General features: G+C 37.8%; 1 protein-coding gene across 1 annotated transcript in view; it reads right to left on the bottom strand.

Annotated features, from left to right (window-relative positions):
- LOC112052585 (uncharacterized) overlaps positions 1 to 24,790 on the bottom strand; it is a 40,420-nt gene that overhangs the window by 3,709 nt on the left and 11,921 nt on the right. Inside the window, exons 2-4 of the mRNA XM_052886339.1 lie at positions 13,622 to 13,826; positions 12,782 to 12,888; positions 10,508 to 10,639 (exon numbers count right to left, since the gene is read on the bottom strand). Of these exons, the coding sequence (XP_052742299.1) occupies positions 10,508 to 10,639; positions 12,782 to 12,888; positions 13,622 to 13,826 (444 nt within the window). The remainder of the gene's footprint in view (positions 1 to 10,507; positions 10,640 to 12,781; positions 12,889 to 13,621; positions 13,827 to 24,790) is intronic.

Genomic DNA, 24,790 nt, shown 5'->3' with positions numbered 1-24,790 from the left:
ATATGCAGGTTTCGTCACGATGTTTGATATTTAATTTCCTAAAATGCACACCTCCGAAAAGTTGGATTATAATAATGATAATTCAGTATTATAACATTAAAACCCTCGAAAGTAGTGCAGTATAAGTTTTATTTTCCTTTTCATCCCGCAATAATCATTAAAACAAAATCGATTAAGATAAGCGGAATATGGAATATTTGAAGGCTAAACAGTTGTTACAAGTATGTTACAAGTTTGTGCGAATGTAGAACAAGTTTTCCTATTAACTATTTATTGCGGCATTACTTGGAATGAAAATGGCCCAAACTGAAATATATGACATTGCGGAAAATGGTTGCTTGATAAGAACTTGAAGCAAAATCAAAATAGGGGCACCCCGAGACCCCGTCTTATTTGCCCTTTTCCCTTAGTGTTTTTGAAACAAAATTAAGGCCGATTAGGTGAAGCTGAATGAAAGGATGATTAAGCGATTCTTCTGGCGTAATCAAATTAAAACACTTGACGTTCTATTGTAGATTTTTAGTGGACTCAAAGGTGATTACTAAAATAAGAAAACTAATGTCGAACAAAGGTTATGATTCACAACACTTGACAGGACAACTTAATTAACAAATCAAACAGTAACCAAAATAAGACCCTACAATGGCAGAGAATGACCTTAAGTGAAGTCACGTACTTGTGAACGATGTGAGTAGGGTTAAAGGCGCCTTTGACATATATCTAACACTCCCCTTTTCCACTCAAGTCACTCTCCTCGCCTATCAATCAAGTAATTCATAAAGAATTACACAACCAGAGATGTGGACGGCTCGAACGCCACGAGCACACTGAAGCTGTCCGTACCGCAAGTCGTTGTAACACGGCGATAACAAGATTAATAACTTTTTAACCAGATTTATAGTTTAGTCTTATAATCATACGAGTACATATTATTAGTGCCTGTAGTAAATAGCATGTCAACAGCTTGCAGACTGTTGATATAAAAGAATTCAGGAATTCAGTTGTTACCGGATGTTATCAATATTCTGACAGCCGGATACAGTCTGTGACACGTGGTCATACCAGTGTCGAACACGATGTCAATATACCAACTATTGTAGTGACTAGTCTATAAATATAAGCGTCTCGTGACAGTGGGGCTCATTTTAGTATTACAACGATAGCAATAGGGTACTAAGTAGATGAAGTATTCAATTAAGTGGAAGTAATTAATTGAGTGATCAAATTAGTGGTTAAGTAAATTATCAGTTTGTACATTACAGTGCAGTAACCTATTGTTATATTCCTATTTCCTAGTAAATATGGACATCGTACCTGTAACTATGTTCCGCTATTTAACTATATCCCTAGGGATGAAGCTATCTCAGAATACAGAAAACCACCAGAAGCCACGTTTAGATGTCATTCTATAGTGCGCAGAGTGTCCAAAAATTGTACACAACAGCCTGCACTAGTCGCAATTCTCACCCGCGTAATGTTGCTAGTACATGAGGCTGTTAAATTTTTCCCTATTTTGTGGTAAAAAATTATAATGTTAAAAGGAAAACAATAAGTGTACAGTTCATCACATTAAATGTTAACTTGTATGGTAAATAATAAAAACAGTGGGACCGGTTTTCTAGTGATTGCTAAGAGTCAGCAAGAAAATGAACTCTAAAAAATTTAAGACAAGGACAAATAAATAATAGATATAATAAGACGGTTATTATAGAACTTATCAACTAACAAACTAAAGAAATACATATTTACAATAATAATTTTATATATTCCATATAATTATATTATATTATTATTATAAATATGTATTTCAATCGTGTGCACAGTTATTATTATCTCGTCTTATTTCTCTAATTTTTATGCCTCTTAAAATTCAAGTATAAATAAGGCCATTGAATTGGTTTAATATCTTTTAAGAATGTGTTTTGAAGATAAAAATATTTTATTTAATCCTCTTGCTCAAACAAACAAGCAAACAAGTAGGTACACAAACAAACAAAAGACCAAACAAGCACACGAAAACAAACAAATGTGCAAACAAACACACAAACAGACAAGAACGAACGAACTTATTATAATATAGCACGCCATTGTTATTTGTAAAATTTTAAAGCTTTAAGATTATTTTACACTTTCTTTATCTGCGCTGATTACCACAATTTTATTTCAACTTAATTGCCGGAACCTATGCCTACCTATTTAGTTGATTAATATTTTACATAAATAATAAATCCTTGATTTGAAATTAAAAGTAGGGAAAATCAAAACAATTACATTGGCAACACTTACAAAATGAAGTCATCGGTTTCTATGACAACTAAATTCACGTAAAAATTATTCATTATTTTAACATAAGAATATTTATTTGTGCTACTTACACGTGAAATGTGATCCTATTCAGTTTCTTTTTTTTACCAACGGCATTTTTACACGAAGGAATAGCACAAGACGGCTTAATTTAATTAAATTTGTCACCTGTATAGCACGTCAAACAACACGACAAACACAGAGTGAGTAATCGTAAAATGTGTACTTTAAATGGCTTCACTTCTTTGCGCTATCACTCCTTCTGGTGGTTTTCTGTATTCTGAGGAAGCTATATTACGTCTGTATATATATTATATATTTTTATATATATATATATATTTATATATATATATATATAGCCTTGATTATATATATATACACGAAACGAAACGAGTAAGTACCTACGTATTATTAAAGGATGAGATATTTGGATCAATTTTCAATATCTCAAGGTTTTGATTTTTAATCTGTTAGTGACTTTTCTCAGAAAATGTGACAAAATATAGGTCTTCTATCATCGGAAGACGGCTTGGCTTTAACTCGAAACCATAATAAGTAGGTAAACTAACAGTAGTCAACTTAGTGTGCTACAAAAAGCAACGAAAATTTTCGACAAAAAAATGTGCCCTTTTTGACTTTCGATTAAAATTAGACAGACGTTTCCTTGGACATTTTCACGTGACATTTCTGGCATTGCGAATATATCAATTGATGAATCAAAGACCTTGTGAAAAAGAGCGAACGAAATGATCAAAGCTTCTCAAAGTAGACGCCTAAACAAATCGTTTGAACATTTTCACTTACTAAAATGTGTGATTACGTAATCATACGTCAGTAAAATTTTGTAAAGTAGGTAATTGTGTTTAATATATTACATTTGGGATTAACCTTATTTATAGGTAGGAAAATGAAAAATAAAATATATTTCACCTTCCTACCCCTTCCTACCTTCCTACCTTCCATATTGATTTCAGTATTTTTGTATGTAAGAACACTATATCTCTCATTCACAGATTTTATACTATTAGATTTACTAGCGCGTCGAAACTGAGGCGAATAAAGGCGACTAAATTAAAAAAAAAGGACGAAGTTTACGAAATATAAGGGATTGGACTGGCATAAAGACAGTCGAATAACTTTTCCACATAGCCATGGAAAAGGACGAGGAAAAGTTTAGAAATCTGACCGCCGACCTTCAGTAACGGGGAGGCACTTTATGAATAAGAAGATGTATAGAAAAAAAAACATTAATTAACGTGTGGATTGCGACTACATATACCGGGCGCCGAGATTCTTTTGTATAATATTTTGTTGGCCCTATAAACGAATAGACAATAAAATAAACAACTACTAAGCAACAAAACATTAAACCAAATATATTAATGTCTAAATAAACATGAGTGTAATTGTATGAAGGATAACAAAAACATTGTTTAATTCTATATTTTGATAATAACGCTCGATGGCGTTTTCAGCGGAACGATGACATAACAGACATTAAAAGTAACTTAGCGTTTCCTATGACAACAGAATTATACGAATTTTGGTGGTTAATATTTACCTATTGCAAAAGTAAATAGATATTATGACCAGGGGCGTAGCTACCGTCGTATCAGCCGTATCAAAGATACGGCCCCTCGGTCTACAGGCGCCCCTTATGTCATCATCATCATCATCATATCAGCCGATGGACGTCCACTGCAGGACATAGGCCTTTTGTAGGGACTTCCAAACATCACGATACTGAGCCACCTGCATCCAGCGAATCCCTGCGACTCGCTTGATGTCGTCAGTCAACCTGGCCCCTTATGTGTGTAAGCAAAAATGTGTAAAATGTAGCCAAATATTTTGCCTAGTTAAGGTCCGTTTATATCTACAGACATTTACAGTGCCAGACGCGTGCCATGGCAGACAAAATAATATTCTTCTATACAGTGTGTATTGACGTATTTATATCCATCGTAAAAGGCTGCGCTTGACTTTGACGTTGACGTTGACAGACTATAGATATAAATACATTTGAATCGTTTTAGGATTGTCGCAATGTTGCTGGTTTGTCGGAATTTTACCGAATATTATACTTTGAAGTGTCTGTAGAGAGCCCACATTTTGTTCCTCCGTCCCCATGTCTCCCGTAGAATAGCAAGATACTAGTACAAAAACAACATACATTTACATAGGTAAAGTCAGTGTCATATTTGTTTTAAACAATCATTTTTGTTTCTTTTGTGAAAAAGTCATTGTTTCCTTAATTTGAGCCCTTTGATACTGGGCCCCTCCAAGACACGCTACGCCACTGTCTAGGATCCTACTATAGGATGGGAGAACAGCACGAGCGAAGAAGGAAGACCTGAATAAGCCTACATCAGGGTCAAAAGTATTCGGACATTTTCTTTCTGCCCAACAAGGGGACTTACTCAGTAAACAATAAAACATATTAGGTAATAAAGGTTTCTAAGGTCCAATCTAAGGTTTAATTTTTAGGTTTGCATGTAGTACTTCCTCAGAGAGCTATGTCACAAACTCTACTATTAATAAAACATAACAAGGTTAATTTTTGTATAGTGTTTATTTAGTATGGCAACCACGTCGCAGAGACGAACGTCTGTCCAGAGGAAGATTAATAAACGCGAATTAAAAGGTTAACGATCCGAACGTGTGGACGTTTTGTCTTGATGAACGTTCATTTCTGATGAAGAGATGCGTAGTTGGTTACTCTATGGAGTTACGTCACTTCTACCAACATTTGAAGCAATGTTAAATGAACTCTAACATGGCTGAGTTTGTTGTGAGCTCTTCTCGGACTAAGGCGCGTTTGGAACCCTCGTAACTTTAATTTTAAGTTTTGGACTATTATTACCACCATTACATTAATGGTAAGCTTTATTTTCACAATTTCACAAAAAATATATAATTATTTATGAATAATTCATACTATAGACAATAATATTTAACTAGGCTAAACTTATTATAAAAATAAAATAAAAGGAAATATCATTATATCTACCACTATAAAATTAAAATAAATTAAAAGATTAGATTAAATTAAATTATGACATAATCCTGATCTTTCAAAAGTGCTTGTTAAACTAAATGAATTTTGAACTTTCAAGCACAGCTTATACTGTTATTTAATAGACTATTTTCAAGTTAAAATTTTGATTACACACACATGCATGATAAAAAGAGAGTCATCTCTGTCCGAATTCCATAATTGGCTAGTTACCTATGGCCAAAGATTTTACAATAGAGATATGTCACTAACGTGTCAAAACTGGGGCGGACAAAAGCAACTAATTGTCTTAACTTCATAGAGACGTTATTAATTTCATAGAAAGTTATTTTTTTTAATACCTAAATATTGTATACAATGTCGAGTTGTGTGTTCAGGAACTATAAAAACTGTATATACAATATACATAAATAATATAAATATATATTTTTTTATTCTTTACAAGTTAGCCCTTGATTACAATCTCACCTGATGGTAAGTGATGATGCAATCTAAGATGGAAACGGGCTAACTTGTTAGGAGGATGATGAAAATCCACACCCCTATCGGTTTCTACACGACATCGTACCGGAACGCTAAATTGCTTGGTGGTACGCCTTTGTCGGTAGGATGGTAACTAGCCACGGCCGAAGCCTCCCACAAGCCAGACCTGGACCAATTAAGAGAACCTCAATCGACCCAGCCGGGGATCGAACCCAGGACCTCCGTCTTGTAAATCCACCACGCATACCACTGCGCCACGGAGGTCGTCAAAATATAAATATACAATGTAAGTAAACACAAAATTATGCGTAGTGGAATCGCTAAATTCGGATAACGTTTTGCGATGATTGTAGGCACGTATAACATGTCTATATAGTCCAGTTATTTTAGGTTTCATCTGGGGAAAAATTCCTAGTGAGCTGAATTTTTGTATACACCTTTATTGCGGCGTTATTATGAAGTTGTGAAAAATCGACATCGATATCGTGCCGGCTAAAAAAATTACAGAGGTCAAAAGGTCACGAAAATCAGTTTTTTGCAAATATTTCGCGACCTATTGCTCGGACGTCAATAGAGGTCATTATAAAAATTGTTCCTCATAAAATTGTCTACAAAAAATGTCTCTTATAGTTTTTCTGTAAAATTAACGGTTTTCCGATCATAGCGCTAAGAAAGCGACTATATTGTAACGATGCACTCGTTTCCTCACCACCTTCGAGGTAGAATGCAAGGCGCGTTTTTTACATGGTTTCCCCCGTAGGCATAATCCATGATATATAATGAAAGTTTATTTTAATTAACAATTAATATTTTTTTATCAAAATTTTGAAAAATACCGAAAAAAATAAATTTTTGCGAATAATTTTTTTTTTATTCATTGTCAATATTTTCAGCTTCACTATCGTTATTGGCTACTGACAAAATGTTAAGTGGAGTTATTTCTTGATTTAAATCTACATCTTCATCATTTTCATCATTCGTTGACTCGGCGTTTAAGCATGACTGGCCGCGGCAATGCCCACAAACTTTTGAGCATCTCAATCCAATTTTTTTGCATCCACATTTGCCGCCACAACCTTTTGTACAATTACAAAAGATTGTATTCAGTAGTTCATCGGGTGCTGGTGGTAATAAAGTCATTATTGGATGCAGCATATCATTTTTTGACTCCCAACCCCACTGTTCTGGATCGATGTCTCTTCCTAGCCAGGTTTGTATTTGGTAATATGCTCGAAAAATATGCTGTTGAGCTGAAGAAGTAGGTGGTAATGAAGGAAATTTTACAGCTGTACTTTGTCTTGTTAATTTAGCAAAGCTGTAGCTTTTATCTGTAATTATCAATTGAATTTTCTGATTTTGGAGCACCGTATACAGCTAGTAGAAAATGTATTCCAGTATTGACAATGACATCTCGAGAGCAATTTTCTTGTTGGAATATTTCTGTACAATTGTTTAAATCGGGTCTTTTTTCAAACATCTTCATGACTTTCAATTTTCCTTTCCCAAAAAGTGCTGAAGTTGTATCGCATCCGGTCATGGCATGCAGAAACAGAATATTTTTTTTGCAATGTGGATACTTGTTGAGGCTATCAGTCGAGTATATTTTTGTTTCAGCATTGTTTTTTCCTGGTTTTTTGAAAGAAATTGATGTAGATTGATCAAGTATTTGAGTGCGTGCTATGAGTATACTCAGTCTGACTGGCAGTAGCAGGTATAAAGGGACGGGTCTCGGAACAATGAAATACGAAACATCTGCCATTGAAGGTCATTAGAATGAGATATAGTACGTCTTACTAAAAACCTAAACCCCTATACGATAAATATATCTTTCTGGAAACATCTAAATGTAAAATAAAAGATTTAGAGACATTTACAAACATTACTAAAAAGCAATAGAGTTTACGCCTTGGTGTACGGTATACAATACCGTATGTGAGTGCATTCTTGCCGCTTTCTCAGCGCTATGATCGGAAAACCGTTAATTTTACAGAAAAACTATAAGAGACATTTTTTGTAGACAATTTTTATAATGACCTCTATTGACGTCCGAGCAATAGGTCGCGAAATATTTGCAAAAAACTGATTTTCGTGACCTTTTGACCTCTGTAATTTTTTTAGCCGGCACGATATCGATGTCGATTTTTCACAACTTCATAATAACGCCGTAATAAAGGTGTATACAAAAATTCAGCTCACTAGGAATTTTTCCCCAGATTGGGGTATAAAATGCCTAAAATTACTGGACTAATAGTATAAAATGCTGCATATGGCTATGACACTAAGACAAAATTTTAAGCCTTCATAAAATGAGGAATATCCAGCTATCACAGGCTCTCTGTTTAAGCAACAAAGTCAATTTTGTGTTTACGCTCTATAAAAGAACATATAAAACGATCGTTCGCGACCAGCCTTCGGAAGTATTGCACGCGACTTGCCTTTAAAATGACACGCCTTAGGCTGCCAGTCCACCGAAGCGGAGCGAGGCAGCGGAGCCGAGAAACGGAGAAATATTAACCAATAGGATTGCACGAAATCTCCGCTCCTCTTAAGTGGACAGGGACTTGCGTTGCGAGCCAGTTTAAAAATTCATATGTAACCTATAAGCGGAGCGGGGAGACAGTGGAGCGGATTACCAATATTTGATTAGATTTTTATTAATATAGAAAAGATTATATTAACCAATAGGATTGCACAAAATCTCCGCTTCTCTTACTTCTTACACTTACCTCCGTGGACAGGGACTTGTGAGCTAGTCTAAAAATTCATATAAAACCGGTAAGCGGAGCGCGGAAAGGGAGCGGGGCTTCTTTTTATTCTTCTTTGTTTAACGGGGGTTTGTTTAATATTGAACATGCCACCCTCATAGGAGCCACATTATACATACAATAATACCTTATTTACCTACTATTAATCGCTCTTACTTAAATTAAACAACATTCTAGCCTCCTTAGATAAGGTTTGGGCTAGGACCCTGTTACATTCACCCACTTCTCGTGAATTACTCGTTCCGAACACAATCCACCAATATGTGATAAACGTCTTCTATTATTCAATGTAACATTTAACATTGAATTTATTTTTTGCAACTCAGCTCCGCACCCTCGCTCTGCTCCGGTGGACAGATACACTACGCAACGGTGCTCCGCATTAGTCCCTCTCTCCGCTAAGCTCCCTCGCTCCGCTCTGGTGGACAGGCAGCCTTAGTGTAGTTTAAGGTCGCCTTTACTGGCAAATGGGAAGCGGGAAAATACGTACTCTTCATCTAAATACGATCCCTTATTGTTTGTATCCGAGAATAGTGTGAACATACCGGAAGTTGTGGTGTATGCTAATGATTTATTTGTGCTATGCTAGGGCATTGACGCAGGTGACTGCCGCGATGGTCCAGTGGTTAGACTATGTGGTTTCGGATCATGGAGTCTTGGATTCAAATCCTGAGTTTTTCTTTCTTCAAGGAAATATCAGTTAAAGTTGAGCCTGGAGTTGGATAGTTACACCCACGTTACGCCGTCGGTACAGATCATTTGATTCAGATCATAATCATAATATGATTTTAATATTATCTCCTTGAACCCGCTATCCGGCATTGAAGCAGCGTTGTGGGTCTAAGCTCCATATTCCCCTACTATAAGAAGAGGGGCCTGGCCATGTAGTGAGCCGTTGAAATAGTCTGAATACTGATTGCCGTAGATATTTGTAACGTTACAAAATTATAACTCGTATTGTATTCACAGATTAATCAATAATAATAGGATTGTATTGTATTTCTCTAAAAGAAGACACAAACGGATACCCGAATCGAAAAATATTGTTTTTTTTTATTATTACTATTCTTTACTAGTTAGCCCTTGACTACCATCTCACCTGATGGTAAGTGATGATGCAGTCTAAGATGGATGCGGGCTAACTTGTTAGGAGGAGGATGAAAATCCACACCCCTTTCGGTTTCTACACGGCATCGTACCGGAACGCTAAATCGCTTGGCGGTACGTCTTTGCCGGTAGGGTGGTAACTAACCACGGCCGAAGCCTCCCACCAGCCAGACCTGGACAAATTAAGAAAATCTCAATCTGCCCAGCTGGGGATCGAACCCACGACCTCCGTTTTGTAAATCCACCGCGCATACCACTACGCCACGGAGGCCGTCAAAAGAAGAAGAGAAGAAAAAAATTGTCTTAAGAACCTAGCGTTCTTTTTAAAGACCGCAGCAGGGCAGCTGTCAAATAATCTATCTATCTATCTATCTGTATTATTTATAATACCCCACACGTCTTTGTCCACATTTTAATGTAGGTACATACTCATAGTAAATTACAGCTATTTACTAGTTATAGTCTCTGACCTAAACTGCGGACGGGCAGACGTACATGGCAAAACTATAAAGGTTCTTTATTGACTACGGAACCCTAATGAAAATGAAATTGGTCCCCTACCACTTACACTTCTGACAATAAGGTTACGTCAAAACTGGGCATCCATGTCTTGCATTAATCTTTACTAATATTACAAAACTGAAGAGTTTGTTTGTTTGTTTGCTTGAACGCGCTAATCTCAGGAACTACTGGTCCGATTTGAAAAATTCTGCCAGTGTTAGATAGCCCGTTTATCGAGGAAGACTCTAAGCTATATATTATCCCCGTATTCTTAAGGGAACAGGAACCACGCGGCTGAAACCGCACGTCAGCTAGTTAAGTATAAATTACTTGCCCGAAGATGGAGCTTGCACCACGGTGGGAGGTTCCTGGAACAGGTTGGACCTCTGCTGAGGAGACAGAGAGGCCAGGGTCTCCAGGTTGTCGCGCAACGAGTCAAAGAATGAGCCCACGTCGTTCAGGACCCCTGAAAAATTATGATTTAAGCTCGTTTTCAACATGACATAGAGGGCTTCTCAAAGCTTCACGAACCCCTGTTAAAATTTCCACGTGACAGCGAAACCCTTAACTAATGGGAATCCCATTGATTCAATGTTAGAAGTAATTTTGGACAATGTTAACCTTAATTCTGACTTGGTATCAGTTACGTAAATCTTATCGTTAACCTCCTGCTGTCGAATGGCGAACCCCTAGGGGTTCGCGTACCTCACTTTGAGAAATTTTGACATAGAGAAGCAGTGAACATTGGGATCCTCATTGATATAGAATAGAACAAAGAAGAGCAATGTGTTAAAACCAGTTATAGCCAACTGAATTTCCAAAAGCGTTTGTAAAGTGACCCTACTTGAAAAATACAACCGACTTCAAAACCTAAAAACGTGCTTAACCACTTAACTAAAAAACGTAAAATAAAATCATAATGTTCTACCTGCTGATCAGTATGAAGGCTGTGTTAAGCCGGTGATGTGTTAATTAAAACCATGCAAGAATATATAGATTAAGGATTTCAGACAGTGCTGTATCATGTGGTCCTGTCAGAAACTACTTAAATTAAGACAACACCGGTATTAGTATTAGCCTACCTAGGTAGGGACCTATGGTAGGAGCAAGGGCCGACGATCAACTTTTATAAAATGGGGAACATCTGACTGCACAAACTCTTAGTACATATCAATACCTACTAGTACTACCTTATTAGGCAAACAGAATGTTTCCTTGTTGTTCAATGATAGTCCACTAATGACATAGAAAGCAAACTGGCACAAACAAGGCAGTAAATAAAAAGATTTATACCAAACTGGAGCAAGGTCGGGGTTTAGCTGCGTATTCTTTGTGTTCACAATAAAGTTATGAAATTACGAGTTTTGGGGAAGTAAAGCGCTGAAAATATGTCTCATTGTCTGCTTTTTGGTAACGTTGGGTGTCTTTTAGCGGTCACTTAAAGCTAAGTTACAGCGTTGACATATAACCTAACCGCGGAAAGTTTTCTATGTCGACGTAAAAAGTGATAACAGAGAGCCTAGTGGCAGTTTGTTACTGTGAATGTCACGTAACGTAAACGCGAATTTCTAAGGAATTGAAACAGCGCCATCTAGTGGCACTAGTGCACCACTGTTTCAATTTCATATAAATTTGCGTAAACGTCAACGTGATAGTAACAGTATGAAAATATTGAAAACTCCCACTAGGCACACAGTTTTAGGTTTGATTTGATATGCTCGTGAATCGTATTACTAATGATCTAGCATAATATAAAAGAAACATATTAGGCACACATATTATAAATAAAGCATAAACATTTAGTAAATATACACACGTGTAGTCATTATGTAGTTATGTACAGACGTGCATAGTGTAATGTCCAAGCAAAGCGGGTAAGTATATTATAGTTACCGAGACAGAAGTTGTCGAGTGACGCATATACAGTAATAATTCAGCGTTATTGTCTTCTGCACGTACCTATATGGCTCTACAGACGTGATGCGAGTGACAGGCGACGCTTGTATGTAAGCGTTATTGCTTGTAGAGTAAGTGTACGCGAAAGGCGAGTATTATGGTCACCGTGACAGATATAATAAATGCTTTCAACACCTACACGTGGTGTGACAATTCGAGTTTGAATGTTTTACACCACCAGTGGCAGACAGGCGTAGTGTACGTGAAACAGTATTATAGTCACCGTGACAGATATTGGTTGTCGGCTCTAATGTATTTTGTTGTATAGATTATATTCTGAAAGTTAGTTTACTACTAATAGTAAGGTACGGACAGGCGCGTTTGTTAGTGAAATTGAAGGACGGCGATTAAAGGTAAACTGAAACATGTTTATAAATTGTCTGTCTTTGAGTTGATTTGCTAAGCAACAGTTTTTTATTAAACGCACACGCCTTCTACTTCACTAAATCCCTACTATTGCCTTACCGAGCGCGGGCGTCGGAGTGTAAAAGCAAAGCGGGTATTATAGTCGCCGTGACCGACGTTGCTTACCGACGCCGACATACGGCGTGACTGCCTTACCGAGCTTGGGCGTCGGCGGCGACGAGTGTGCGCACAAGTGTAGTGTACGAGCAAAGCGGGTATTATAGTCGCCGTGACCGACGTTGCTTACCGACGCCGACATACGGCGTGACTGCCTTACCGAGCGCGGGCGTCGGCTGGCGTCTCCGACGGCCCCCGTTCAGGGCTGTAGCGACGGCCGACCTTTTTTCTGAGCCCCTGAACAATAATATTACTTTATCTATGCTGTATCAAAATATCCACAAAAAGAACATGGTGGTTCGATAAATTAATATTGAGATTTATAAGAGATGTTTGGTTGCTTGATTAAAAATTTATAACAAGTAGAAAATTCTCAACATGGAATTGTCATTATTATTATCCCACTTCTGACACCAAAAAAATGGGAGATGTTACATACTTTTTATTTATAATCTGTATTGTTTGTGTAATTGTCAATGTCAATGATATGTTACTTGTCTGTCTAATTTGTCTATTGTGTAGACAATAGACAAGACATGTCATGTCATAAAGTCTGTACACGTATCTATCTAACTTCTGACACCATGTAAGGTTTGTAATGATTAATAAGACGATTATATTACTTAATACTTACTTAATAGGATAGATACGTGTACAGACTTTATGACATGACAGTAGATAATAGACAAGACAATTAGACAGACAAGTAATATAACATTGACATTGACATTGACAATTACACAAACAATAAAGATTATAAACATTATGTATGTAACAATCATAATGATCGTTGAAAGTCAAACATTATCACAATTAGTCCGCCAATTCCAAAAAGTAAGCTTCCATCTTAGATTGCATTGTCACTAAACATCTGGTGAGGTGAGCAGTCAAGAGCTAACTTGTCATTAAATTAAATTGTTAGAAGATGGATGTGGATTATGATGACAAAAGAGTAGGTCATACTCGTTACCTCAGAACGTCATCATCATAGCTCCTAAGTCCTTCGTCCTCGGACCCCCTGTCGAGCCGGGGGTACGCATTAGCCAGTTCATCGATGTGCGGGGTCCTGTCCCAGCGGTGGTGGCCCACGCCCAGCCAAGGCTTCTCAACCAGAACACGTAGGAGGTCCAGCTTGTCAAGACCATAGTCCCTTTGTGCTGTGGTGATGGTTGCACCTGGTTTGGAAAATTTTATGTTTTTTTAATATTTTAATGGAAGGTACTTAGTGGTAAGTGTACATTCATTGTACATGCGTAGTGTCGGTGGTATATATAGTCTGGCAAGTTCGTTAATGACACTCCCATGATATGCGGGCGACGGGGGAAAAGACTGCGCGGGTGTGAAATTGTGCGTGCGGGGAAGTGAGGTGTGAGGAGATTGTTACACGCCCCCCGGCCCGCGCGAACTATCGGGAGTGTTACGAACGAAGTTGCCAAGCTATAATGTTGTGGTTGTTCATTCATTAATTAACTAAACTAAAATATGTTTTGAATTTTGAATAATCTATACTAACATTATAAAACTGAAGTTCGTTTGTTTGATTGAACGCGCTAATCTCAGAAACTACTGGTCCGCTTTGAAAAATTCTTTCAGTGTTATGCCCATTTATCGAGGAAGGCTATAGGATATATATTATGCACATATTCCTTCGGGACAGAAAACCACGCGGGTGAAACTGCGCGGCGACAGCTAGTACTTAATAAAATACATTAATTAAAATAAAGCGCACCTCACATGATGTAGGTATCCCATGATAAACTACCCTCTTCCCTACTTGTATCAATAACGAGGTTATTAAGTTGTTACTAACTAGCTGATTTTTAACTGTTGATTAATTAACAGTTATACAACTTAACAGCCACAATGTCCTACAAATTGCGTGGTATCATTCCAACCCTCAGCAATTTTTTATTTCATGGTAGCTAAGTTAGGTAACAGAATCAGGAATTTTCGTAAATAAAAAAGTTAATCGTCTCATCGATAATTTTCAATTAAATTAACTTGATAGTAATCTGTGGGGCAGGAGCGCCCAGACTCTCTACAAGGACATCAGTAAACGCCTCAGAGAGGCAACAGGCGACCCTCGGGCGGGCAGCTTTCTCACGCAAAGAATTTCAATCGCAATTTAACGCGGGAATGCTGCCTGCGTGATGGGCACCCTACCAAGGGCGGCAATGATAAGTATTTTTAGGTATGAGTTTTAATTTTAATTTATTTTAATTTTATAGTTGTAGATATATTTCCTTTTATTTTATTTTTATAATAAGTTTAGCCTAGTTAAATATTATTGTCTTAGCTAGTATAAATAATTGATTGTACTATTTATGAATAAATATGTTTTCATGACTATCATGAAGACTATCATGATTCCGAGACTTGGTCGCTAACTATGGGCCTCATAAGAAGGCTCAGAGTCACATAGCGGGCGATGGAACGAGCCATGTTAGGAGTATCTCTGCGTGATCGAATCAGAAATGAGGAGATCCGCAGAAGGACCAAAGTCACCGACATAGCTCAACGAGTTGTGAAGCTGAAGCGGCAATGGGCGGGGCACTTAGTGCGAAGAGCCGATGGACGTTGGGGTCCCAAAGTGCTGGAATGGCGACCCCGCACTAGTAAGCGCAGTGTTGGCCGACCCCCCACCAGGTGGACTGACGACATCAAGCGAGTCGCAGGGATTCGCTGGATACAGGTGGCTCAGTATCGTGATGTTTGGAAGTCCCTACAAAAGGCCTATGTCCTGCAGTGGACGTCCATCGGCTGATATGATGATGATGATGTTTTCATGAAAGTAATCTGTTGTAAAAAATGTTCTACGAATCCCGGAATAAGTATAAGAAAGATACGTGATACATGATAGCCTAGTAAGACGTGATAGCCTAGTGGAAATAACCTCTGCTTTTTATTCGGAGGATGTGGGTTCGAAGGCTGACCGGGGCATGCACCTCACGACTTTTCAGTTACGTCACAGAAAACATATGGTTACGTGCATTTTAAGAAATTAAATATCACGTGTCGCAAACGGTGAAGGAGAAACAACCTGAGGAAACCTGCGTAACTGAGAATTTTATTAATTCTCTACGTGTGTGAAGTCTGCTAATCCACATTTGGCCAGCGTGGTAGACTAAGGCCTAACCCCTTTCATTCTGAAAGGGGACTCGTGCTCAAGTGTGAGCTGATTACGGGTTTTTAATGAAGAAAGGTACAATTATTAATTAACAAATTTATTAACGGTTAGCAAAACTTCTAATTAACTTAGTTTTATATTGAAGTTAGTGTAACAAATTACTCTCACAAGAATAGTTTAATTATTATCCTTTGAACATTCCTAATTTAATGCTCGCAAGAGTTCACTCGATACTCGAGAAAATGTCATTTAAGCTCATCTTTGATGGAAATTTTCAAGGAAAATTTTAATATCAACTGTGGGAGTTTACTAAACTAGTTATGGATGATTGAAAAGATTTTCACCAAGTTGTTTAATTTTGCAGAGGCGATGCGGCTTTTCGCTTTGATAAAACTTGTTGTAAACAGGAATAATGCCTTATCATTATCATCTTATTTTAACAGTTTACAATAAACTCCTATAGGAGAGGGGATATGGAGCTTCAGCCCACCACCCACGTAAATAAAAGGGTTAAAATTGGGATGTAATGATTTTCTCGTTGACAAATTCGTAGGCTACTAGTTTATAATATATACATGGCCTGGTTTTATCGCTTTTTTATTCTTAACAAGTTTTTTATTCGTTACAATCTCACCTGATGGTAAGTGATAATGCAATCTAAGATGGAAGCAAGCTAGCTTGTTAGGAGGATGAAAATCCACACCCCTTTCGGTTACTACACAACATAATATCGGAACGTTAAATTGATACCGCCAGTACGTCTTTGTTGGTAGGGTAACTAGCCATGGCCAAAGTCTCCCACCAGTCAATCCTGCATTAAGAAATCCTCAATCGGCCCAGCTGGGGATCGGACCTCCTCTTTTAAATCCACCGCGCATACCACTGCGCCACGGAGACCGCCAAAAACTACAAAAATTGTGACTGCAAATAATAGTAAAATTCTATATTGCAAGCTATGAGACATCAGACAGGGAAGCGCAATAACTCATAAGTCAATAATTAAAAAAAAAAAACCCGACTGCTTAATCTGCTCGTACATAGTCATCTGCCTCGCGAATTCTGTAGAGCGGTTAATAAATAACGTTTTTCTAATTTTAATTTTATCAAACATGGCCATGATACCATTTTCAAATCCTCTTGATGAGCCCTTGAAAGTGATACCAATAAAGCAATTTTCGAAAAAAAAAAAAAAAAAAAATTTTACCTCGAGTCTATAGCGTCTCACATTCGTTGTATTAGGTTTTTTTAACTTAAGGAGTATGTAGGAGCACAGACATGATAGACAACATACATTCAGCCTTCCTAGAATGAGATATCCAGCTTCAAATATCCTCGAAAAAATAAAGGGAAAACGAAGGCCTGGTCATTGACGCAAATCTTGGCTCAAGAACTTACGCCAATGGTTCAATATAAGTACCAGATCTATGTTTCGGGCAGTGAATAAATAAAATTAGCCTTAATGATTGCTGATCTCCGATCTCACTCTCTCAATCCATGATCTATTTGATTTAGTGACAAGATTTTCGACGACCTCCGTGGCGCAGTGGTATGCGCGGTGGATTTACAAAACGGAAGTCCTGGGTTCGATCACCGGCTGGGCAGATTGAGATTTTCTTAATTGGTCCAGGTCTGGCTGGTGGGAGTATTCGGCCGTGGCTAGTTACCACCCTACCGGCAAAGACGTACCGCCTAGCGATTTAGCGTTCCGGTACGATGCCGTGTAGAAACCGAAAGGGGTGTGGATTTTCATCCTCCTCCTTACAAGTTAGCCCGCTTCCATCTAAGACTACATCATCCATCAGGTGAGATTGTAGTTAGCCCCTGGCTAACTTGTAAACAATAAAAAAAAACGTGGGATTTACACACTGGTTTTCTTTTACAAGCAATAGATACAAAACGTAGGAGTTAATAAGGGCGCTCAACCCCTGTAACGCGACCGTGATGAATCTCTACAAAAATGTGAACAATAAATCAAATTCGCATGCAAATTGCCGCTCGATTTTCATGTGAAAAGGACTTTTTGAGGGTCGTTGACGGAGGACAAATGATATGAGTAATGTAGATCGAGGACAAGCACCTACTTATATTACATTTGAATGATATGGAAAATAACAACCGCGCATTTATAATATTCACTAGCGGACGCCCGCGATTTCGTCCGCGTGGAAATCAATGTAAACTTTCAAGCCCAATTTCACACTTTATGGGTTGAATTTTAAAAATGTTTGAATTAATAATATATACATAATATTTCGTATTTTTTTTATGATTTATGAACAAATTTTTAAAACTCTAAAAATACAAACTTTCAAGCCATATTTCACCCCCTTTTTATTTTATTTTTGCAATAAAAAGTATCCTATAACCTTTTCCGTATTATGGTCTTAAACCGCGCCAAGTTTCATTTGAATTCATTCAGTAGTTTCAGCGTGATGCCCGAATATCAAAAAAACACAGACAGACATATAGACAGATAGGTAGACAGACAAAACATCAAAAAAAATATTTTTAGCTTCAGTATCGATAATGCCCCGCAGCAAAAATTTTAAAAATATCTTCAATGTACAGAATGTACAAAATGTACAGAAGTCGTATTATAAGTATAGATTCTAGATGGCGCTGGCTTCCTTTATGCCATGCTAACGTTTGTTGTTACAAATGGTACAAGTAAAATCTCAAATTGCGAATAAATGTATAGAAATCGGCGAGTTTTGTTATAAGTATCGATAGATATAGAAGATAGATTATTTTCATTCTCTTATCCCTCTACAGGGCCAAGCCTCTGTTGGTGGGCTGGGGGTTCGAATTTTAAATGATCATTCATCATCATTCAATTTCAACACATATTCGACCCACTGAGCTCGAGTTTCTCGAGAGTGGTTAGGCCAATAGTCCACCCCGCTGGCCCAATGCAGATTGGCACACACAAAAAGACCTGGCCGTAGACATACATCTTGGCACAAGAACTTACGCCAATGGTTCAATATGAGTACCAGATTACTGTTTCGGGTAGCAACGAATAAAGTAAAATTAGCCTTAATGATTGCTAACCTATCATAGGAAATAGCACAAACGGAAGAAGAAGAATGATAAAATAAACATAATTATATTCATTCATTATCAACCCATATTCGGCTCACTGCTGAGCTCGAGTCTACTCTGAGAACGAGAGGGGTTAGACCATTAGTCCACCACGCTGACCCATTGCGGATTGGCAGACTTCACACACGCAGAGAATTAAGAAAATTCTCTGGCATGCAGGTTTCTTCACTGTTTTTCCTTCACCGTTTGAGACCGTTTTTTTTTAATTATATTATATACCCTGTAACTATGAGGATAGAATAATTGGGTACGTTTTGTACTAAGACAATGAGTAATAAGCTATTTTTTCGTAATAGGCTCATTATTTATTGGTGCTAAAGTACCAAAGACAGAGCAGTAAGGCATCATAGAGAGAGTGTACATTAGTCAGAACTTCGTCATCTTATAAACTGGCCAACTGACTACTGTGGCGCAGTAGGATTTACAAGACGGAGGTCCTGGGTTCGATCCCCGGCTGTGCCGATTGAGTCTATTGATTGAGTCTGGCTAGTGGAACGCTTCAGCCGTGGCTAGTTACCACCCTACCAGCAAAGGCGTACCGCCAAGCGGTTTAGCGTTCCGGTACGATGTCGTGTAGGAACCGAAAGAACTGTGGATTTTTTACCCTTCTCCTAAAAAGTTAGCCCTCTTCCATCTTAGATTGCATCACCACTTACCATCAGGTGAGATTGCAGTTAAGGGCTAACTTGTCGATAATAATTACTATAACGATTGAGGGTCTAGACCCTTGAAACTTGCTGCCTCCCAAAACCACCAAAGCTCTAACTTCATAGTTGCTTTACTAATGGTAGGAGCATGAGCTTAATAATCTATAATAATATTATAAAGCAAAAAGTTCGTTTGTTTGGTTGAACGCGCTAATCTCAGAAACTACAGGCCCAATTTGAAAAATTCTTTCAGTGTTAGATAGCCTATTTATCGGGGAAGCCTATAGGCCATATATTATCATCACATCACTAAAATCAATAGGAGAGGAGCATCAAAGAAGAATGTTTCAAAATCGAGGGATTTTTTCCTAATGAGAGCTGCGTGTGCTACGTAAACGGTTAAAGTTCATAAAAATCATGTATGACAGAATTTTTCCCCTTTAAAAATACTAAAAAGTCCGCGACAGTTACCCCAAGATTTGTGAAAAACAGAAAACCACGCGGACGGAGTCGCTAGCGTTCACTAGTCTTTTATAGCTATCTGACCTCACTGGCTCCTAGTCTACACGTCGTAAATACAAGACGATCTATTATTCTTCCAACACGACACGTGTGAAGCCACATTACAGTGAGTAGTCGTCTACTTCGAAATAAAACGAAACAGACGCGCTGTCCATCAAGTTGCAATGCCCATAGCAAAAACCATCGCTGTAAATTGTATGGTTATTCATTTGATATCTATTAGGCACTATACCACCATAGATAGTCTAAATTTTTGAAGCGTATGTATTTATATTTAGAGATACGAAAAATCATGCTTAAGAATGTTGATATACAATAAATAATTAACCGTTTTGTCTATTCCGTTTTATATTTTTATATTGAACTAGCGGACTAACCTGCCCAGGAATATGAAGAATAATTGTACCAAGTTTAGTTTAAATCCGTCGAAAAGTTTTTGTTTCTATAACGAACATTATTATAAGTATAGATGTTCAAGCATTACATTATCAACCCTTATTCGGCTCACTGCTGAGCTCGAGTCTCCTCTCAGAATGAGAGGGGTTAGGTCAATAGTCCACCACGCTCGCCAATGCGGATTGGCAGACTTCACACACGCAGCGAATTAAGAAAATTCTCTGGTATTGCTCACGATGTTTTCCTTCGCCGTTGTTCAGGCATACATTGGGGCAAATAAAATTTCCAACTTGGGCTGTAGAATGTTTAAATTTTTCTCGGACAATGACAGGTTTGAGAACAACTATACACATATAGGAATGTTTCTTATAATGAACGCCTGCTTTACTATTTTAGCAAAATATTATAGAAACGAGTATTTATTCTGAAGGCTGGCAATAATTTATAATAATTTTGTAATAAAATCGAGCTCATTAAACGAAGTCTATAATTAATCTCCAAACTAGAAAAATCTTTCAGTATTTCCGCAGATTGATTATCAAGATGATTCATCTAAATAATCTACGGAATAATACGGACAGACATTTTTTTTCTAGTGAGAGAATCCTATTCTTTTTAACCCTTATTCTAATCGAGTGTCAGTTTATAAAAAAATCTTAACCCGTAATCGGTAGATTAAAGGAGTGTAGGGCTTTTTTATAATTTAGCCAGAGTTAATATCAATTAGCTACCCCGTTAACCTTATCATAACTACGTATAATCAAGCTCTAAGATTAGTTTTATATGCATCTTTATGAAGTTTTAATTAAAAATATCTAGCATCCTGTAGGGGATGAAAATGCTTAACCTTATTAAAATATGCGTTTAACGTTATTAAAATTAAATTTTAACAAGAAGTCAAGGATTTCACAGTGATGTTCACTATTATGAAAGTTATTTGATGTTTCGTTATATAGCCTTCAATAGCCAGACTCTCGTGATATATCTGATAAAAATGATTTTTTTTCAGTCCATTTTCCTATCATTATACTTATACGTATAGTAGACTTTTGGCTGGTGGGAGGCTTCGGCTGTAGCTAGTTACCACCCTACCGGCAAAGACGTATTTTATCTCCGTATTCTACGGGGATTGGGTAAAGCCACGGGGCGTCGGCTTATAATATACTTCTTAAAGTACGATTATTAATTCCAGTCAGCAAAATAACAAGTGCAACTGTCATAGTCATCATCATCATTATCAACCCATATTCGCAGCTCACAGCTGATCTCGAGTCTCCTCTCATATTGAGAGGGGTGAGGCCAATAGTCCACCACGCTGGCCCAATGCGGATTGGCAGACTTCACACACGCAGAGAATAGGGATGATGACAGTTTTTTAAATTGTATATAAATTAAGAATATACTAATAGTAAAGCAATTTTGTAAAAGGAACAGGGTATCTGCGATCATTACTTTCGGAGCTACAGAGATTTAAAGAATCAGATTTGCGGCGCTGCTGCGGATCCCTGAAAAACGCCCCATACAAAATGGCTCGAAAAATAGGTCAGTCATAGGCAATGTAATGATCGTTAGATTTGTATGCGCGTTCAAACAAAATTACTAATATCTTTGTTATTTGTGCGTTTATCTTTATAGTTCATATATTAAAAAATGTCACATTTAATGTAAGGAAGCTAAAACTGTATGAATTTTCATCTAATTACGATAAAAAAATTTTAGTAGTTTTTGAAATTTTATAATCTCATTTATTTTGCAAATATCCAGACAATCTTTGCTTTTTGTGTATAAATTACTTAACATTGACCCTATTTACCCGAATGTATCATAAAAATCAATATATTCAAACCTAGTCATCATCCCCATTGAGAATATTCTCTGTTGTGCAGATTTCCTCACGATGTTTTCCTTCACCGTTTGAGGCACGTGATATTTAATTTCTTAAAATGCACACAACTGAAATATTGGAGGTGCATGCCCCAGACCGGATTCGAATCTCCTCCGGAATTGGAGGCAGAGGTCATATCCACTGGGCTATCACAGCTCAGTAATGTCATTGACGGCCTCCGTGGCGCAGTGGTATGCGCGGTGGATTTACAAGACGGAGGTCCTGGGTTCGATCCCCAGCTGGGCAGATTGAGATTTTCTTTACTTGTCCAGGTCAAGCTGGTGGGAGGCTTCGGCCGTGGCTAGTTACCACCCTACCGTCAAAGACGTACCGCTCGTAGACGTAGCGTTCCGGTACGATGCCGTGTTGAAACCGATAGGGGTGTGGATTTTCATTCTCCTCCTAACAAGTTAGCCCGCTTGCATCTTAGACTGCATCATCACTTACCATCAGGTGAGATTGTAGTCAAGAGCTAACTTGTAAAGAATAAAAAAAAAATTACTAAATTTTCATTTCAGTGACAGTTGCACTTGTCATTTTACTGATAGGATGAATCCTCCGACTAAAGAGTAGATCGTGCTCACTGCATGCATTGTTCACAAGCCGTCTTTGAGCGTCCTTACATTAAGAATTCTTTATTAATTACCCTCAGAGTTATAAAAAGATCGCCACTTTATGAAAACACGACGGGATTGCACTTTATGAGCTTTCGAAGGTTCTATTACAAAGGCTTCGCCGGATCAGGTGTTTTATTAAAACTTTTCAATGGAAATACCGGTTTGAATTGAATGTAAGATGATTCTTGACAAATAGAGCTTGTATTGGCTTCATTTGCAGTATCACTGACGTAGAGAAAGGCTTTTAAAAATCGCAATGATTTACCTTTTTTTTATTCTTTACAAAGTTAGCTCTTGACTACAATCTCACCTGATGGTAAGTAAAAATGCAATACAAGATGGAAGCGGGCTAACTGTTAGGAGGAGGATGAAAATTCACACCCCTTTCGGTTTCTACATGACATCCTACCGGAATTCTAAATTGCTTGGCGGTACGTCTTTGCCGATAGGGTGGTAATTAGCCACGGCTATACCTCCCACCAGCCAGACATGGACCAATTAAGAAAACCTCAATTGGCCTAGCTTGGGCTCGAACCCAGGACCTTGTAAATCCACCGCGAATACCGCTGAGTCACGGAGGCCGTCAACGTCAGCGTTGAGGCAAGGTTGTAGTGCCGCTAACTTTCCAACTCTGCTGGGATATCATTAGAAAAAAGAAAAGCTCAGTATATCATAACCAAACCAAGGACTCAACCTTAAGACCTCCTGATTCAGACTAGGAGGTTATGGGCAAAATGTAATCTGAATTTGATTTTGGTCAAAGACCAAAATTTTGACAGAATTCAGTGCTGGAATCGAATTTATTAACGTCCAGTAAAAAAAATTTCGTGCGAATCAGGGCTAATACCACCGGTTCGGGTTTTTGGTTTAACTATCTCTTTAAAAGTATTTAAATACCACTTCGTTCGCGTGGAATTCAGTCTTAAACCAACCCCGCGGGAACCATTGATTTTTTAATTGAGTAAAATCTACTTCCATTCCAAATTTTAGCCAAATCGGTTCAGATCGCAAAACAGGAACAAACATACACACTTACATACACATTCACACACACTTCAACACAAACTTTCGCTTATAGAATGTTAGTGTTAGCTGTTCTGCAGCACAAAGATAAGATTTTAGGGTTGTCAACACAAAACCCACGCTCCTTTATTATGGGTAGCGTACGTGGGTGTTCGAATTAAACGCCTTGGAAGCTTATTGTTCGGCTCTTTGGTGCCGCTTGGAACGGTGTTCGTAAAAAGGATAATTATTTTTTTTTTAATTTATTAAAAAATTTGCAATTTCTTACATTTAAAGTCATGCGACGCAATCTAAGATGTTCCCTGCCGAACATTTTCACATCTCATTTCTCATTTTCAGGCAGGAATTCTCCTATAAATCGGTTAATAAATCTCACCCCGGAGTTGGAAAAGAGTCGTGATAGCCCAACTCAACTCAACCTCAGGCCCAAAAAAAATTCAAACGATACTAATCTGAAAATTGGCCATAAATTAGTACATAATAAGGAGAGCCGTGATAGCCTAGTGGATATAACCTTTGCCTCCAATTCCGGAGGAGGTTCGAATCCTCGAATCGATCGAATCTTATTCTGGAGGGTGTGGATTTGAATCCGGTAGGAGGCATGCAACTCCAATTTTTCAGTTATGTGCATTTTAATAAAATAAATATCACGTGTCTCAAACGTGGAAAAAACCTCGTTAGGTAATCTACATACCAGAGAAGTTTTTTAATTTTCTGCGTCTGTGAAGTCTGTCAATTCGCATTGGGCCAGCGTGGTGGACTATTGGCCTAGCCCCTCTCATTCTTAGAGGAGACTCGAGCTCAGCAATGAGCCGAATAT

This window comes from Bicyclus anynana, chromosome 16 (genome assembly GCF_947172395.1).
Source record: "Bicyclus anynana chromosome 16, ilBicAnyn1.1, whole genome shotgun sequence".
NCBI lineage: Eukaryota > Metazoa > Arthropoda > Insecta > Lepidoptera > Nymphalidae > Bicyclus > Bicyclus anynana.
The sequence above is the reverse complement of the archived record's forward strand: the minus strand, read 5'-3'. Positions and strand labels throughout refer to the sequence as shown.